At 35.7% G+C, this 20,000-nt stretch overlaps 1 protein-coding gene across 2 annotated transcripts in view; it reads left to right on the forward strand.

The window, feature by feature from the left end:
* Positions 1–2,789: 2,789 nt before the first annotated feature.
* LOC106879859 (alanine aminotransferase 2-like) overlaps positions 2,790–20,000 on the forward strand; it is a 28,553-nt gene continuing 11,342 nt past the window's right edge. For both annotated transcript variants that reach the window (XR_008264254.2, XM_052968335.2), the window contains exon 1: positions 2,790–4,757. Coding sequence is in view for 1 of the 2 variants with exons in the window: in XM_052968335.2 (XP_052824295.1) it covers positions 3,283–4,743 (1,461 nt within the window). In the remaining variant the exon portion in view is untranslated. The remainder of the gene's footprint in view (positions 4,758–20,000) is intronic.

A 20,000-nucleotide genomic window follows, 5' to 3' on the forward strand; every position in this document is an offset into this window, starting at 1 on the left:
GCACCTCTTATGTGTCCTTAGCTTATGCTGGGTACATATATATTTATATATAACACACACATACACAAACACATTACATATATGTATGTATAGTCTATGAAAGGGTGATAGAGAGTTAGAAACAGTAGAATCATCATCATCGTTTAACGTCCGCTTTCCATGCTAGCATGGGTTGGATGATTTGACTGAGGACTGGTGAAACCCGATGGCTACACCAAGCTCCAATCTGATTTGGCAGAGTTTCTACAGTTGGATGCCCTTCCTAACGCCAACCACTCCGAGAGTGTAGTGGGTGCTTTTACATGTCACCGGCATGAAGGCCAGTCAGGCGCTACTGGCAACGGCCACGCTCAAAATGGTGTATTTTATGTGCCACCCGCACAAGAGCCAGTCCAGGGGCACTGGCAACGATCTCGCTCGAAAGTCCTTACACATGCTGCGGGCACAAGTGCTAGAAAGGCGACGCTGGGCACAGGTGCCATCACGATTTCGCTTGCCCCAACAGGTCTTCGCAAGCTGAGTTTCGTGTCCAATGAAGGAGTTTCGTATCCATAATAAAAAGATTTTGAAATATTTCATTTTAATTCTTTATGGTTTGAGTACAGTTTTGCCAGGAATTGATGTCTTTCATGTCTCTGGGGGAAATAAAAAGTATGCACCTGCTTTACACTGAAGGTCAATTCAATCTACTATACCTGTATGCAATGAGAAAGCATCTAGGCGCTTGCTCCCCCCCCCCCCCCAAAAAAAATCACAACCTACCTCCTTGCTGAAACAGCTTAGGTCATAGAGCTGCTCAGTCAGGGTTTAGTCCTTACAGCTAAGCAAGAACAAAAACAAGTGTGTTGTCATGCGCCAAAGCTATTGTCTATAACAGGAAGGAAGCTACACAAAAAAAAAAAGGTAGACATGTGAAGGTCTACCTCAACAACAATCAACTAAAGTCTATATACATAGAGGCATGGTTTGGGAGGTTAAGAAATTCACTTTCCAATATAATGCTTCCCACTGTACAGCATCTTGGGCATGTCTCTTTCCTTTACTCCAATATTCCACACACTCCCACCCAGCCACCTATCTCCGCCTGCCACTACCACTTCCTTGCCTTCTACTATACCTATTCTACCCTTAAATTTCCCTGCATAATGATCTGATACATTCGACTCTTATCTATCCACCCTGATGAAGGTGGCCCTAGATCTTACCAATGTTTATTTGCTTCTATTATTGGCTGCGTCATACAGTCTGCCTTTTACTCTGAGTGAGAGTCCCTTTGTCGCCAGCAGGGGTAAGAGCTCTCTAAACTTTGCCCAGGCTATTCTTATTCTAGCATATATATATACACATACACACACACATATACATATCTCTTATCTTTTACTTGTTTCAGTCAGTTGAATGCAGCCATACTGGGGCAGTGCCTTGAACAAATCCACCCCAGGATTTATCTTTTTTAAAACCTAGTACTTATTCTATCAGTGTCTTTTGTTGAACTGCTAATTTACGGGGGATGTAAACACACCAACACTGGTTGTCAAACAGTGCTGGGGAACAAACATAAACACACACACACATATATAGGACAGGCTTCTTTCAGTTTTTGCCAACCAAATCCATGCAGTGGGACTGAACCTGGAACCATGTGGGTGAGAAGCAAGCTTCTTAAAACATACATATATATACATGCATACATATATATAGAGAGAAGGGGGAGAGGAGAGAGGGGGAGAGAGGGAGAGAGAGAGAAGGGAGAGAGAGAGAAGGGAGAGAGAGAGAGGGGAGAGAGAGAGGGGAGAGAGAGGGGAGAGAGAGAGGAGAGAGAGAGAGAGAGAGAGAGAGAGGTATTTCGTAAATAGGTACAAAAAGGAAGGAAACAGTCGATTCTATCAACCCTAATACTTTTTATTTTATCGAGAAAGCTGAAACGTGAAATCGACCTAGGTGGGAATTGAACTCAAAACATCAGAGGCTGTAACTACCGCAAAGCATTTTTTGCGACGCTCTTGAGTGTGCTAAGCAACAAACAAAAAGGCGACGTTACACTTAAACATACAGGGAAATACATACACATTAAAACAATAACAAAACAATGGTTCTTGTTTGTATAAACTCAAACACAATATTTAGATTAAATACAACCGAACCAAGCAAGGCCATGGTGTGACAGCGTATGTACACACACACACACACATACGAGAGAGAGAGAGAGAGAGAGAAAGAGAGAGAAACGCATATACATATAATGCACACAGTAAAAAGTAAATGGATCTCTGTCGGTTTCGACGATGAGTATTCCAGATGTCCTATTAACAATGCAGTGTAAGTAGCGAGCATTTTTACAAACACTTGTACTTCAAACCGAATCCGCGTAACACAGTAATATTGTTGATACTTTGAATTATGAGATACAATCCTTTCAATGAATGGTCTAACAGAGTTTCCATCCATAAAGATTTCACTTAAAGATTATTTGCTAAAATACCCCCACTGCATGGCACCTCATGATTCAGAAGCGAACTGCTTTAACCAGTCGGCCGTATATACACACATACATACGTAGGAGTAACAACGGTGAAAATTTTCAGTTGTAATTACAGGTACACACACACACACACACTCATATTGCAGTTTGTGCAATTAGCATGTATTTCAATTTACATTATATGCTAACTCATGTATGTTGCTTGTAACTGTCATGTGGTCGGTCGCTGATCTAAATTTTGTTACACGTATATATATATATACACGCTGATAAACAGCTATAAAACACAGACACACATATTCATATTGACACACATATACTAGTCAGCGTCTTGATATGTAGCAAGTTGGGAGAAAAGAGGAGAGAGTAAGGAGACTGTAACTCACACATTCATAATATCAGTCATGTATAAAAGTCTGTATGGAATATGTGCAGAGGAATATTCATTAAGCATTAAAAAAGGAAGGAAGGAGAGGACATTAATGCCAACAAAGAAGGTGTAGGGTGGGCTTCACTCGGATGGCTTATTTACATTGGAGGAGCAACTCAAACATTCATTTCAGCTATCTTACGTGACAAACCGTTTCGTGTTTGATAAAATTGCGGCTATTAGCCGAAAATTACACTGTCTTTGGAAGGAACTTGTATTTCGACTGCTACTTACGAGTGAAGAAGACTAAGTTATCAATCATCTGCTAGCGAAGAAACCATCAGCTACCGAAGAAATATATAAACAAACAAGCCTCCGTATTTCGGTTTATTATAACTAAATAGTAGTTGGGAAAACAAATCCAGCAAAGATGAGTAAAGAAGAAAATCAAAAGGTTTTGAGAATGGATACTATAAATCCTTACTTAAGAGCAATGGAATATGCTGTGAGGGGACCAATTGTGATGCGAGCTAACGAAATAGAATTAGATTTGCGAAAAGGAAACAACAGCTACCCATTTGAGAAAATCGTCAAATCCAACATAGGGGACTGTCATGCCACGGGACAAAAACCAATAACATTCATACGGCAATTAATGGCATTGTGTTTATATCCTGAATATCTTATGGACGATCCTAACATCCCGAGTGATTGTAAAGAACGGGCAAACCGAATTCTGAATGATTGTCGTGGAAAAAGTGTCGGATCTTACTCGAACAGCGAAGGGCTTCGAGTTATTCGAGAAGATGTAGCGAGTTATATCGAAGCTAGGGATGGTTGCTCGGCCTCTCTTGACGACATCATTATGACAACTGGTGCTAGTGATGGTATAAAAATTATTTTGAATATGTTAATGACTGGAGAACCCGGGAAAAAGAGAGCAGGTGTCATGATACCAGTTCCTCAGTATCCTCTTTATTCAGCAACAATAACCGAATATAACGCGTATCCTATTTACTACTACCTCGATGAAGACAATAACTGGGCTTTGAACCTAAAAGAAGTTGGAGCTGCTTACAACAATGCAAAATCACACTGCCAGCCACGGGCCATTTGTGTAATTAACCCGGGAAATCCAACTGGTCAAGTATTAACTAAAGAAAACATTTGCGATATCATTAAATTTGCTAACCAGGAGAAATTGTTTATTTTAGCAGACGAAGTCTATCAACATAATATATACACAGATGGAGTAGAGTTTCATTCATTCAAAAAAGTCCTCACAGAAATGGGTCCCGAATACAGCAATGTAGAGTTAGCTTCTTTCATGTCAGCATCAAAAGGATACATGGGAGAATGTGGCTTCCGAGGTGGCTACTGTGAATTAACTAACATTGACCCTGATGCGAAGAAAGTGATTTTGAAAAGCATCACAGCCCGTCTTTGTCCGCCTCTTATGGGTCAAATTGCCATCGCAGCGGTGGTTAACCCGCCTGTCAAAGGTGAACCTTCTTATGATCTTTTTATGGAAGAGAAAACTTTTGTACTCCGCCAGCTTCAGAAGAAAGCTCGCCTAGTCACCGACATGTTCAAATCCATCCAAGGTTTTACGTGCAACGAAGTACAAGGGGCAATGTATTGTTTTCCACGCATCGACATACCAGAGAAGGCCATAACTCAAGCAAAGCAGAGAAACATGACTCCAGACAGTTTCTATTGTTATGAACTGCTAGAAAACACTGGCATTTGTGTAATCCCTGGAAGTGGGTTTGGTCAACGCGCGGGTACACATCATTTTCGCATCACTATATTGCCACCCGAAGAAGAATTTAATAAAACTGTCATCCGTTTTAAAGAATTCCATATGAATTTCTTAGCTAAATATCATTAACGCTATCTATGGTGGTAAGTACATTTTCTTCTTGTTTGTAATGAGTGATCAGAAGAATCCGAAGAGCGTCGGACAAAACTGCTTTGTGGTGTGTAGCAGGGTAATTTTCATTCAAATTCTGACTAGGGCCCGCTTTACTTTTCAATCTTTCAAAAGCGGTAAAACAAGTACCAGTCACATACTGTGGTTGATTAAAGTGTCTATACCCCGCTCCCGCCTAACGTTGTGACCCTGTGTTTATGTTAGTGGTTATATGTAATGACAAAATTTTGCGCGTGTCTTGTTTAGCCTCGGTCAGTCAGCTCTGATGGAGCAGACCAATGATCAAAGATAAGGATCACCTTTACTTCTTTATTCAAACAAAGTATCTCAAACTTCATTATCTCATGTGTCCTTTTCTAAGATGTGATGAGAGATTTGGCTGCTATTTCTAGGAAGTCTAGCGACCCGTTAGTTCGAGGGAGACGACTGCTTGCGTATGAGCAGCTATCGAGCACGTATCACATTTATCACTCGTGACAATTTTTACCGTGTTGTCGAGTTCGAGCAGACTTGATCAAAGGCATTCCAATAATGACCTTCTCGTCCCCTTCTCAGACAATGCACTCGAAACTACCTTATCCAGTATGTCCTTTTGTAAGATGGGTGGACGTAATTTGGGAGATTTAGCTACTATTTCTTGCATGTGGATGGACTACATAACACCATACACACACACATCATTTTTTTTATTCATGTGAAGTGGAATTAAAAAATAAAAAGAATCTTATATCATGCAAAACAATAATCCTACAAGGAATTGGGAGAAGTTCTTTAATGTGATTTTTTAAAAACCGAATTGAAAACTTAATAGGTTAAGAAAAAAATAGAAAAATAATTACAGTCAAACTTCACGAAAAGAGGATAATTAAAAGTTTAAAAATTCCAATTTAGTTAAAATAATGCAAAATTTAGTAATAAATTATAAATCATGCCTTTAGTAATTTAGCTGTGTACAAAGCTAATTTTTGAATCGAATGCATCTGTAAATTCCAACGGGATGGGAGGAAAAACCAAGTTGATCTAGTAGGATTTGAAATTTTGAACCGCTTGAAATTATTTTCTTGTGTAGTTTATTTGAAAAATCGTTAGAGTATCACACGTATAAAGTTTTGGTCTGCAGTGAGGTTGATTTAGCTTTTCAGCAACCTGGTGTCGATAGAATAAAGTACCAGTAAGGTATTGGTATCGATTTATAATCGACTGCCCCCTTCCCGGAAAAGTTTTGGCCTTGTGCTAGTATAAGCAATCAATAATCTCACGTAGTTTGTTGTTTTGGTCATCTTTTTTGGTTCCTATTTTATATAAAATGATGCAATGCTTTAATGAATGCTTATGTGTGTGATACAAGTTTGTTTTATGTATATTTTACATGTATTGCGTGTGTGTATAAAGCCATGTGGGTGGAATTGGTAGACGGAAACTGAAAGAAGCCAGAGGTATATATATATATTATATATATACTACGAGCTTCTTGTGTGCATGTCTTTGTGTTTGTCCCCTCGAAACATTGCCGTGCCGAAACAAGTAAAAGATGAAAAATAAAGAGGAAACTGAAGTACTCTTTTCTTCCCATAAAGAAAGAGAGAAAGAAAGGATAAATTGCAAATGTATCATTTTCTAACTTTTAAGAATCGAATAAGTTGAAGCGAAAGCGAAAAATTAGTAAAATAACTTAGAACGTTTTATAACAAAAATCGAAAGAAATAATGAAATGGTCGCCTTGTTATACGTGAAAAATATTTCCTTCGTTTGTTTAAAAGTAAAATTACAAAAACAACATAACTGATGAGAGAAATGCATGTGTCTGTACTTAAGGATGGAGACAGGAAATAAGAAAGAAGTTAACCGCAGTGAATGAAACCGTAGAAAGTGAGCTATGGGTTTTATTCAAAAATGGTGTTGAAATCGAAAAATAAAAGCAACACTTTTATTTAAATATATTAACATGGATCTTTTTTAAAACGGGGGCCACATTTTTCATTAACGAAACACTTTGAAACTTGGAACACTGGTAGAATGTGTCATATAAAACATCTTTTTCTCTTAGTCTTCTTAAAAAAAAAAAGAAATCCATAAATTATTCCATTTTAAAGTTGTCGTATTTCTGTAATTTCATTAAATACGCTTTACATCGCTTAATCAGCCAAAGGAGTAAATATAAACAACTGAATACTTGTCAGTGATTGGTTGAAATTATCGAAATAAGACAATTTTTTACATGAAATAAATTCGAATACAAAAATATTTTTCTCTTCTATAACACAAAATAGATAAGTACACGAAGTTTGAAAGTCTTTCCGTACCAAAAACACTACGTAAAACATTAATGAAAAATGTGGCCCCCGTTTTAAAATAGATCCATTAACATTTCATTTTTTTTTTAAAGATAATATTTTGATTTTATCATAATCCAAAAGTTCACTTGGAGTTTTGGTTACATATAAAGAAATACTTGCATTAGCACCATGACAAATATCAGTTAACCTGTGGCCCTTGTTACTTTCGGAATAGTACACCTAACGAAAAATTACCTTGAATTTTTAGTAGGGTGGACCACCAGATGATGAGCCATGTCTTGTGTGCCTGCTTCTTAGAAAAAGTTGTCTATACCTAATATACAAGCAAAAATACTGTTCTGCAGATTTTTTTTCTGCCATTCATTATAACAGGGACACGCACACATATGAACATTGTCGAAGAGTCATTTAATAGCACACACACTTGTATGTATGTATGTATGCATGCATGCATGTATATACATACATACATCATCATCATCATTTAATATCCCCTCCATAAATCCTAAAATTTTGGCTTTATTCCAAAATGTTTTTTAATCATAGTTTTAAAATATGGACAGTCTGAATCTGCAATTTGTTTCTGTTTATAATTTCAAAATAATTTTGGGATGAAAAAGTATATGATTTAAGGGAGAAGAGGTTTGGCTGTTGTTTGTAGCACATCCTGCGACTACTTGATACCTTTCTCATTTCTTTGTCACTCTGACATATATTGATGTTTTTTCAATATTTTTCTCCCCACAAACATTTTATGGAATGATGCAATGGTCCAGTGTGGAGATTTAAGCAACAACAACAAAAAATTTGTAATTCAAATTTTTAACCCCCACCCTGCTTCAATCAAGTCCGTGTGTGTGTAAGAAAAAACATTTACTGACAGAAAAGTATAGTATTAAAATAAATCATTTTTTACAATTGTGGTGCCCCAGCATGGTCGCATTTCTGAGCTGGAACTAAAAGAAAAAAAAATACCTTTTACAAAATCACTATTATCAAATGAAATTCCTAACACACACACACTCAGCATGAGTGATGTACTTTTATAGAGAGTGAGAACGTTTACCATGATGTTCAACCACAAGCGATATTGACTACTGTCTGTTGAGTGGAATGAGAGTTATTGGGATAATGTGGAAAACTATCTTCTATCTTATTGTTCATCATCATTGACATTTATTTGAGGGGTGAGGAACTTACCTAAATTGTTTGATGTTTATGGTGAATCTCTCTTTGTATGGCTTAGTGTAGGAACTGAGCTTATTGTAAGACCATAATTATCAACAAATACTTGCAGACCTTCCTCTCTAAGTGCTAATTCTTGAGCAATATTCTTGGCAGTCAATTTACGTAGAGTTGTTGAAATTTCCATATCTTCATTTGTACTTTTAGCCTGGCCTTATTCTAACTGCATCAGTTCTTCACCAGATAAACTTCCTCTACCTGACACTAACAACTCAACTATATCACCTTATATGACTTCTTCAAACTCTGTATTATTTGTAAATCACACAATATCTTTCCAAATTTGATATAGACTTCTGCTTGAAAAATCTTGTGAAGTCACCAGATACAGTCTGGCCATATATGCTTCCAAGTACCATTTAAAGGGGAGGGTGTCACTTCATCCCATGACTCAGTTGTGTTATCCACAGTATCTTTTATGTTGAACTTTTTCCAGACGTCTCTAATTGTAGATTTATCTTCCATATCAATTGCTTTAATAAGTTTGTTTGAAAGTTTTCCTAAAATAATATACCTTGAAGTTAACTGTCACACCTTAATCTATTGGCTTGAACAAGGAAGTATTCTTAGGGATACTTTCTCCTCTCACATGATCAGAAAAGTCATCTAAGTTCACTGGGTAGCTTGGTGCATTGTCTAAAAAGAGCAATGCTTTGTTGGAAACATAATGTCTTGTACAACCAAAGGCAAATTAAACTTTGCATAATCATTGAAGGCTCTTGAATTTTTGGAGTGATACACAAATGGGTGCTTTTATTTCATATCACCAATGGCATTTCCTCCTTTAAGAAGCGTCATACAATTTTTGGAAGCTTTACATTCTATTGCTGACATTTGTTTGCAAGAAATAAAAGTTCTAGCAGGAATGAACTTCTAGAAAAGTGAAGTTTCATCAATGTTGTAAACTCACTCTGGTATGTATCACCCTCTTACAATAATTATTTCAACTTCTTAGAATAGTTAGTAACAGCCTTTATATCAGCACTGGCAGCTTTATCAGTCATTTTTATATGATGTCCAAACTCAAGCACTTCTTAAACCTTTCAAACCAGTCTTTACGAGCCAGAAAATGTTTCTTTATTAGAAGTTTCACCCTTTCCTTTTCTGAAAATCACCCTACAAACTTTTTTTTTTTTTTTATTATTATCATCATGCTTATTGGCAAAATGCATTGAGTCTGATCCTTGCTCCATATATCTGAGAGTTGTCCCATTTTAAGTATCACATTAAATCTATAAAAAAGTAAGGTCCCAGCAATTACTGGAGTAATTTCTTGAGTACTTGACTTAATTTTCTCCTTATTGTCATGTATTGTCCAACTGCAGACATTGCAAGCTTTATTTTTTTGGCAATGAGGCTGATTATTTTATCCTGCACCAGGCCTTTAAAAATATCAAGTTTAATATGCAGTGGATTCCTTTTACAGTTCTTTTTCACACTACTACCTTCAATTTTGCTTGATGGCATCTTTGCAGCCATCTTTAATTTAAGATGGCAGTGTGTAAACTACTATTTTCAGCAGGTTGAGTGACCATGTACGATCTGTTCAATAAAACTGTCTTCCTCTCTCTCTGTCTTATACATTCTATTTTATATCTTCAGGGAAGGTGGTTGAACTAACATGCAAATCAGTTTCATCAGTGTGCCTTGCATGATATTTGTGATAGTGTGAATTCTGCCTTACATAGTTTGAGTGGGCACTAGTAAGAGAAGTTTTTTTTTTTTTTCAGCCACATATATACATGTTGATGCATAATCATCATCATACATAAGATAGGATACATTTACATATGTACCTCCCCATTTGTATGTGATATTATTCATAGTATATTGAATATTAGGTATTTATCCTTTAGCGGGTAGCTGAAAAACTACTGCTTTGTTACTTTTAATGCTGTGTGACAGTCAACCTGTTTTGCTTAGGGGATTTTGGAAATGAAACCACATTACAGTATTAGTCTATTTTTTACATTAACAATACAGTAGAAAGAAAATAAGTCAGGAGAGCATTCTGCATAATAAAGAAAGATAAGTCCTCTCCTATATAATATAAGTGAGTTGAAAAACTTCAATCAGCTAAGATTATTCATGGAATCCATCCAACCTAATGAACCCATTATTTTGTTGTTTTTACACAAATCGCTACCCCATAATCGCCCCACTTTTCCTCAATACCCCCTTGGAACTTTCCACTGCCCCCAGGGGAACGATACCGCCCACTTTGGGAATCACTTCTCTACAGGGTCAATTGACTTCCTAGAAATAGCAGTCAAATCTCTCTCAAGTCATATTACAATCTTAAAAAAAGGAAGGATACATTATATAATGTAGTCTTAAGCACACTATGTCTGAAAACATCTAACATAGTGTTGGATTTTGATTCAGTCAAGAGTATCTTTGTTAATGTAGACAGTGCATAGTTTGTTGGAAGGTTTATGATAAAAAATGATTATTCTCTTCAGTATTAAGGAACTAAAGCATTTGATAATAAAAGTAAATCAATGGGACTCATGTCTTTCTACAAGAAAATTCAATTATATCACTTCTTTTATTATGTAGAATAAGATGAATTAATACATTTCAAAGGAAGATAACAAGATATGAGTTTACTCAGAATTATTATTGTGAATTTGGCTCATCTTAGCAAAACTCTGGTTGTTTGGCATTAGTTTTCACTTTTGTCTTTCATTAAATAACCAATAATTTTTGGTTCTATTATTGAGCTATCAACTACAACGATATAGAATGTTTTATTTCATCGGAACTGCCACCAGGATATCCTCCCATATGCAAAAGGTTAAATACTATAATAAATTATTCAGTTTTACCTTATGATGTAAGATTAAATAACAGAAACATTCTATTGAGTTACATGGAGCATTCAAAAGAAAATCATTCTAATCTGAAAGTGAAAGAGCTAATTCAAACATTACAGTGATGGCAAAGTTTGAGGTGAGAACTTCAGCTAATGATTGTAATTTGCTTGTTGTAACTCCATCAATGTTCCATGTTTTAGTTACTTCACTTTTAGATTAGAGTTGTTTCTTTTCTTTTCATTGTACTTGATTAGATAATGGCTCTGTAAATTCTTTTGTATTTGATGAACATATATTTTTGTTTTTACAATCATATAAACCTGTTTTGAGTTTTTTTTTTTGTTTGTTTCATCTTCTAATGGCTTACTTCAGATGTCAATCTTTCTATCTAAATGGCAGAACCACAGTTCTATTAATCAACTTCCAACCACTAAGAACTGAAATGTTTTCTTGTATAGGCTGGTCTTGTAATATCCTCAAACAAAATTTACTATATTGGCTACTGATGTAATTCACAAGACCTGAAGTTAAGTTAAAAACTTGATCCTGAAGCAGAACTGTAACATCTGAGAAAGCAATCAAGCTAAGACTTCAGGAAGAAGCTGAAAGTATTCAGTTCCTTAGCCATATTTGTTGCTGAATAAGATGTTCTCTTTGAACCAAGGATTTGTAATTTTACGAGCATATTAACCAAGCTAACTCAAAGCTCTCTCTACTGAAGGTGCTGCATATTACAGGATACATGATCAATGAGCTCTAAACTAGAAATGCACTTGTGCTTCTTGAAGATTGAAAACTCACGGGATCAAGTTGAGTGAGCATGTGGTGCAAGGATTGACTATCAGCATAACTATGATTGATGAATTGTTGCTCTGTACATATTAACTATGATTGATGAATTGTTGCTCTGTACATATTCAGCATTACAAAAATTTGCTGTTTGTGAGTATATCAGTATGATGCTAATACTTTGCTGTTGATAATTTGCTAAAATATTGCACTTGTAATATGTGTAGATCAAATCAATGTACAGTGTATAAGTGTATTGGACAAAGTGATCTCTTCAGCATTATGCTATCATTCACAGTATTTTGTTGATCCTGTCACTGGAGAATATACTTCAAGCATTGATCAAGAGTGGTGGATACTGCTGATTTGGATGATGAAAGAGACAAAGGAGTATTTGCTTGACAGCCACCTTAGATATATTAGTGGAGATCAAACTATGCAGAATGGAAAAGATCTGAGTCTCTAAGTGAACCTATTGCTGAGATTTTCTCAGCAACATGTTGAAAGTTTTTAGTCTTGAGTAACTTAAATGAAGATTAAAAGCAGTGAATTAATTCATCATATTTTATATAATTTTCTCTTATTTAACTTCTGACTGTGAGAATAAAAATGGAATTATTTCTCTTATTTTAGAAGAATTGTTGTTTAGTGTTGTCAGACTAGAAGGCTAATTCAATTGAAAACATTCTCTCATTGCTGAGAGTTAAATAACAAAACTTATTATAATTTATTTACTGACTCAAATTTTTTTTTTTTAATTCACTGGAAAAACAAGCTAATTGCATTTCAGAGTGAACCTGGTTCACAATTATAACCTTGAGAAATAATTCACATCCTATTCTTTTCTTTAGAAAGATTGAATAATTTGACTTATTTTTTAAAACAATAAATGAATGAGTTAAAAAATTGAATAAATACTTTGAATGTTTCCATGGCGCTGCTTGCTATACAATGAGACTCCTATCGATTTACTTTCATTACCAAATACCTTCATTCTTTAATACTGAAATATGAAGATAATCACTTCTTTATCATATAACTTTTCACTGAAGACTCAATGCCTATATTGACAAAAACACTCTTGACTGAAAGCACAGTCCAACACTTGTGGTGGATGATTTCAAACATCCTGCACTCAAGACTACATTATACAATGATATATCTTTCTTTTGAAATTTGTGTGATTTGAGAGAGATTCAACTGCTATTTCTTGCAGGTTTATTAATCATGTAGAGTTTCTAAACAAAGTCAGTTAACCTACTAGAAATAGGAAAGTCATGTTGGCTCATGTTGAATTTTGTTTACCATCAAAAGTGATTTTGTTGTAATATTTAAAGCATCAAATGTATATAATTAAAAAAAAAACCCTTTAAAAACAAGAATCATCTGAAGCAGTTATAATACATCAATGACAACAGCAAGCTAGTTTCACAGCGGCGGTGGAGGGAGCAAAGCCTGAGATTTTTGAGTCGATCCCTATAGTCAAAGTTTGTCATGTCATCCTCCGCAGATCTCTGCTAAGCAGCTCATTTTAAGATAGATATGAGAGTAAAATTACTAATAGAGAAACGAAAATAAATTCTGGAAACAGCAATGCCACCATGGGTTAAGTGGAAATGATGAACGTGTTTCCAAGGTAGATAATCAAAGAACGTAACATTGTAATACTTCATGTACAGTACCGCCTGACTGGCTCCTGTAGGATTTTCGAGCGAGATCGTTGCCAGTGCCCCTGGACTGGCTTGTGCGGGTGGCACATAAAAGACACCATTTCGAGCGTGGCCGTTTTCGTGCGGGTGACACGTAAAAGCACCCACTACACTCTCTGAGTGGTTGGCGTTAGGAAGGGCATCCAGCTGTAGAAACTCTGCCAAATCAGACTGGAGCCTGGTGTTGCCATCCGGTTTCACCAGTCCTCAGTCAAATCGTCCAACCCATGCTAGCATGGAAAGCGGACGTTAAACGATGATGATGATGATGATGAAAGTAAATATAACAAATGAAAAAATCCTTCAAGAATCCATAAAAATTCCCGAATTACTACCAAAATTTCATCATCTGTTCCTTGTGTCATTGAAAACATAACCTCCTTCCTTGGCGGAGGTAATAATGAACATTCTCATAATGATTTTTATTATTTCACGTCAAAAATATTTTTTGTGTCTTGCTTTTATTTCAATTGTTTTATCCAGAGAATGTGACCAAGTTTTCAAATAAGTTCTCTTTCCCCCCCCCCCCCCCCCCCTCAGAAAAATGCAATAAAATATAAACATAACTGTGTTGCTTCGAAGTTAAGTGCATTGAATTATATACTGTTAAACCCCAAAACTATTAAGAAATAAACTTCCTGAAGTAAAATGAACTGCCCTTAGCATGGCAAAAAACTAAACAAAAATCTGCAAATGGTGAGTTACAGAAATATTGTATTACACCATGGTTTTCTTACATCCCAGTTGCCATGTAAACAATAACTAATCTGTCACTTTAGTATTTGTATAGTATAAGGTGGCGAGCTGGCAGAATTGTTAGGATGCCAGCCAAAATGCTTAGTGGCATTTCATCCATCTTTACGTTCTGAATTTAAATTCCACTAAGCTTGACTTTGCACTTTATCCCATTCAGGGTTGATAAAATAAGTACCAGTTAAACACTGGGGTTGATGTAATCAACTTATCCCCGAAATTTCTGACCTTGTGCCAAAATTTGAAACCAGTATTTGTATAGTATATAACTGAGCCACATTTCTCTACCAACATATGTCCACATCTACATTTATAAACACACGTATAAAGTTTCATACCCGCACAACACATATGCATACAAACCTCCTACACACACACGCATGCACGCACACACACACTTATATATATGATGCACTCATGCTTCACATGCATACACACCCTTGCGCCTAATTTAACTCCTTGCTCCACTCTTTTGTTGCACAATGTTCTCCACATCCTCCGCTTCTTCAATCCCTTCTACTTTTCCACAATGTGAAACACTTCCCAAAGCAAATTACATTTCGTCTCTCCTTCCAAAAATATTTTCTCTCTCTCTCTCTTTCCTGTGGAAGGACCATTGCCCAGTACATCAATCTAATTGTTGACTGTTTTAGGAAGGAATTCATTTTTGTTTTGTTTTGCTCCAGGTACTTTTTCACTGAATTACCTACAAGACTACTTTGATACAGACTTCAGTGTGTGCATTAACTGATTATGCAAGTTCTGTTATTGTAGTGTCTCTTTGTACAGTATATATGTACTTTTGTGCATATGTATGCATGTTCTGTAACTTAAATTATACACCAGTCCCTGTTTATATATACACCAGTGTGTGTGTGTGTGTCTGTCTGTCTGTGTCTGTGTGCTATATTCTATGTTGTTTTTTTTTTTAAAGGGAATCAGTAAATCTAGTACTCTATTATTTCAAATATCCTTTGAACTTTCATACAGAAATGGATAAAAATCTTAACTGAATGAAGCAAAATGACTTGGAAATACCAACTTTCATGCATGTTCACTTTGTAAGAGGAATATAATTACTGAAAATTAATTCCAATTACTATAACCTCCAACATTTCAAACTTAATGTTAAGTGTGCAAAGCTCTCCCAACCACTCCACCTTTGGATCAGCATAATGTCACACACAACACATCTATGTATATTTAGCTTCTGTCTTTTTTTTTTTTTACCTTTTCTATTCTATGATAACCTTTCCTGTTATAGTTTTATTTTCCTCTGTTTACTTCTGATGCTACTTTATGCCAGTTTTGTTAATCAAAACATTTATTTTAACAGAAATATTTCCATATACTACTTTACGACATGGCTCTCATTGATGTATTTTCATTAATGGCAGTTTCATTCTTTGAACACTGAAATCTGAAGACCTTTAAACAAAAGACTTAGTGTCTGTATTAACAAAAGTAATTTGACTACAACAAAATCCAACATGAGCTAATGAGAGAGCTTCTACAGGATTGCTCAACATACTAGATAAAGCAACCAAATCTCCTTCAGTTCACACATACAATCTTAAAATGGAAGAACACATTGGATAATGTAGTTCTACAAACATTATGTTTGAAGTTATATATGCAATATAGTTCTTCGAATATTTCTGAGAAAATGACAGAAATACTTTTGGTCATTGGATTACTGGACCAGAGTTAACCTGGAACTAAAAGACAATAAAAACTACACCATTGAATTTTATTTAGAAAGCTATTAAGTTCATTGGTGCATTTGTAAGGTGAAATTTTATTGGGTATGACTGGTAATATGATTGGATTTGTTATGTCTGGCAAAGTCACTCCTAGGACTGCTTGTATCATAAACACAAGAAACTCAATGTTGTTACTTCAAAGGGCTGATGAAATTTTAGAGACTGTCTTAGAGTAAATTTTTATAGGTTGTGATTTTTGGGCATTTGGGAATTTTGAATATGTCCCAAGAACAATGTTTGTCAGAGTTGGCTATTGGAGAATAAGTATGAGCTTCAGTTAAGAGATATTACAAGGTGCTTCAGGTTCTGGAAGTTTTTGCTTAATAAAAGTCCATAGTTCCACAATGTTCCATGTTATTGGAGATGCTAGTCTTTCAGTATCTAGAGAAATTGTCAAAGATTGGTAGAATGTATCCTGTTCTTTAAACTGAATTAGTGAAGATGTTGAAGAATCTGACCTGTGAAGATGCTTGTTGTTAGACCTATATAACTCCTTTCATTGCAATCCATATGTTATAGTTGCTCAATATATGACTTCTTTATGGTAGAAAGATCTCTTGAGTGGATATGTAGATAGAGTTGGGACACTTATGAGTTGGCTGATAGGACAGTGACTGTGTAGGGTTGCAACTGTAGCATTTAATATAGGAAGCTATGTTGACTTTAATATTGTGAGTTTGAGAATTTATGGTATTTGTGTGTGCATGGGAAGTGATGTCAAATTAGTGCTTAAAAATATCTGGCTATTCATAACTTCCACACTGCTGTGTGGTGGGCAACATCTAACCTATATAAACTAATTTTTCTCTGAAACCACTCCTAGTTTGTGCGTCATTATAGTGGGGAGCTGCCTAGTTGAATATATCTCTGAAGATAAACAAACTCTATATATTCTAGCAATAAATTTTTTAATTATGGCCTGTGATGGTTGAAATTTTTATGAAATTTTAGATTTCTGTGAGAATAGTATTTGCCTATTTTTCAACCTAAGTTTATCCAGGAAGTTAACAGTAGTTTTGCTGATGCTTACAGTTATATTTAAGCCAAATACCTTAAATTTTCTTAATACCCAACAAAGAACTGTTTGCACACATGCACACATCAGTCCACAACCTCCCACCTAATGTTGTTACTTCAATGCTATCCATTGCATGTGCTGGTATGGACATGTTCTCAGTCTCCTAACCAGAGCAGAAGCTGCAAACTGTAAGAGGCCACATGGCAGACTGTGCACCAGATGGCTGAGCATTTTTAAGGAAGATCTCCAGAGGCTTGATGTCACTTTGGAGGATGCTGAGGAGCTGGTATATGACTGCCAATGATGGAGAGCACCAGTGGACTTGGTCAGCTCTACACATGATGATGTCTCTAGGATCACTAACCTGGAATGACCCCAGCTTCTTCAAGTTAGAGCATAGGCAAGAAGCAAGCATACCCTTCATATTGTATGTAATTACTAGCTATCATCTCTGTACAATCCAGAGTTATGGGGTTTAGTACACTTTCAAAAAATATCAAGGATAAACAATCTTACAAAATATGCTACCTTGACCCTATTATAACTACCACAGAGATGTCAAACAAAGGTTCACTGTCCTTTTTTTGACCCAGTAAAGTCATTCTGGTATAACAGTAACTTCCTAAAAGAGAGAAACAATAAACAAAAGACTCAAAATAGTTCTTTTATTCTTTTATTTGTTTTGGTCACTTGACTGCAGCCATGCTGGAGCACCACCTTTAGGAATCATCCCCAGGACTTACTTATTCTTTGTAAGCCTAGTACTTATCCTATCGGTTTCTTTTGCGTAACTGCTAAGTTACAGGGATGTAAACACACCAATATCGGTTGTCAAGCAAAGATGAGGGGACAAACACAGACACACAAACATATACATATATATATACATATATACAGCGAGCTTCTTTCAGTTTACGTCTGCCAAATCCACTCACAAAGCTTTGGTCGGCCTGGGGCTATAGTAGAAGACACTTGCCCAAGGTGCCATGCAGTGCGACTGAACCTGGAACCATGTGGTTGGGAGCAAGCTTATTGTTGCATTTAATTTATTCTATTTTTATCTATTTCATTTTTTTAATATATTTATTTATTTTGTAAGGAAATCAGTTTCCAGACAAACTAAAAAGTTTTAAGGTTGACAAGACATTAAGTCCGCAGGTGTGTGTGTGTGTGTGTGTGATATAATATATTTATATATAACATAATATAACTAAAGGAAGCCAACAAGGCAATTTCTATGCCAAAGTTCAACCAGTTAGAAATAACAACCAAATCTTCCTTAAATCACATCCTACTATCTTAAAAGAGCTCCCTAAAAATTTGATCATAACCTGCTGGATCATGTCTGACCTGAGAGAAAGAGACAGTTGGACAGGCAGACAAGCAGGCAGGCAAGCAGATAGACTGAGTAAGAGAGAGGGGTATGTGTCTCAGAGATCTTTGAAGTTATTTATCTAAACTAACATGTTGTGTCAACACTGGTGGTGATCTGTGAAGAAGACTAGTCATCTAAAGAAGAATATGTCTGTTTAGGACATGCGTAAGCTTGCATGGAATGAAGCCAGTATGCTCCGATGGATGTGTAATGTCAGTGTGCATACTCGACAGAGTGTAAGTACCTTGAGAGAAAAGTTGGACCTAAGAAGCATCAGTTGTGGTGTGCAAGAGAGACGATTGCACTGGTATGGTCATTTGGCGAGAATAGATGAGGATAGCTGTGTGAAAAAGTGCCACAGCCTAGCCTGATATAACACATATTCGTAGAAAATTTTATTAAGAAATATCCATTTTACTGAAATTTATGGCAATCAAAAATTATGACAACAAATTTAACATTTTCCTTCTATGTATGGTTATATACGTATACAGAAATACATGAGTGCAGAAGATAGTAAACAATGAAAATAACTTGGTTAGTTGGGTTTATATAGGATTTCATCCTATAATACTCATAACACATTTATATACATATTTTTAGTTGGTATGTGTGTGTGTATTTATATATATAATATGAACATAAAAATAGTGTATATTAACATAGGTTTGTGTCAGACCATATTGAAACAAACCTGTTAGGTGAATTTGTTTTCTTCACACAGTTCAACACTAGTGTTGACATGCACTGGATTTGATAAATAACTTGCTGACACACATCTCTCACTTTCTTTCTTTCTTTATTTTTTTTTCTTTCTTTCTTTCTTTCTTTCTTTCTTTCTTTCTTTCTTTCTTTCTTTCTTTTTTTTTTTATTGTTCCAGATCAGGCCTGATCCAGCTGGCCTGTGATGTTATTCACGCACATGCACACACGTGAAAAGTGAATGTCTTGCTAATGTAAAACTTTTATAGTGTTTAGAAACTGGTTTCTTTACAATAAATTAAACTCATAAAGAATTGAAATAGTCAACAATAGAGTATAATAAATGCAACAACATTGTCTACTTGTCTGTCTGTCTGGCTGTCTGTCTGTCTCTCTCTCTCTCTTTCCCTCCGCAACATCAGTTTCTGCTTCACTTTCTTTACTTGATTACTCATTGTGACACAAGGCCATTAATTTACAGGATAGGGTGTGTAGTGGATTGTACTCTACTCCAGTGTATGCCTATTTTGTTGTTTTTTTTCTTCTTTTTTTTTGACTCAAGAGAATGGCAAGCGAAGGCAATTTCAATAGAATTTTAAGCTCAAAACAAACACAACCATAAGAAAATGCTGAAAGGAAGGAGCCACTACAGGGTTGCATACAATTTACTAGAAATAGCAGCAAAAACAAAATTTCCCTCTTGAACTAGGGAGATATGTTGGATGGAAATGATTGTTCTATATACACA

Source organism: Octopus bimaculoides, chromosome 5 (genome assembly GCF_046866305.1).
Source record: "Octopus bimaculoides isolate indiv1 chromosome 5, ASM4686630v1, whole genome shotgun sequence".
NCBI lineage: Eukaryota > Metazoa > Mollusca > Cephalopoda > Octopoda > Octopodidae > Octopus > Octopus bimaculoides.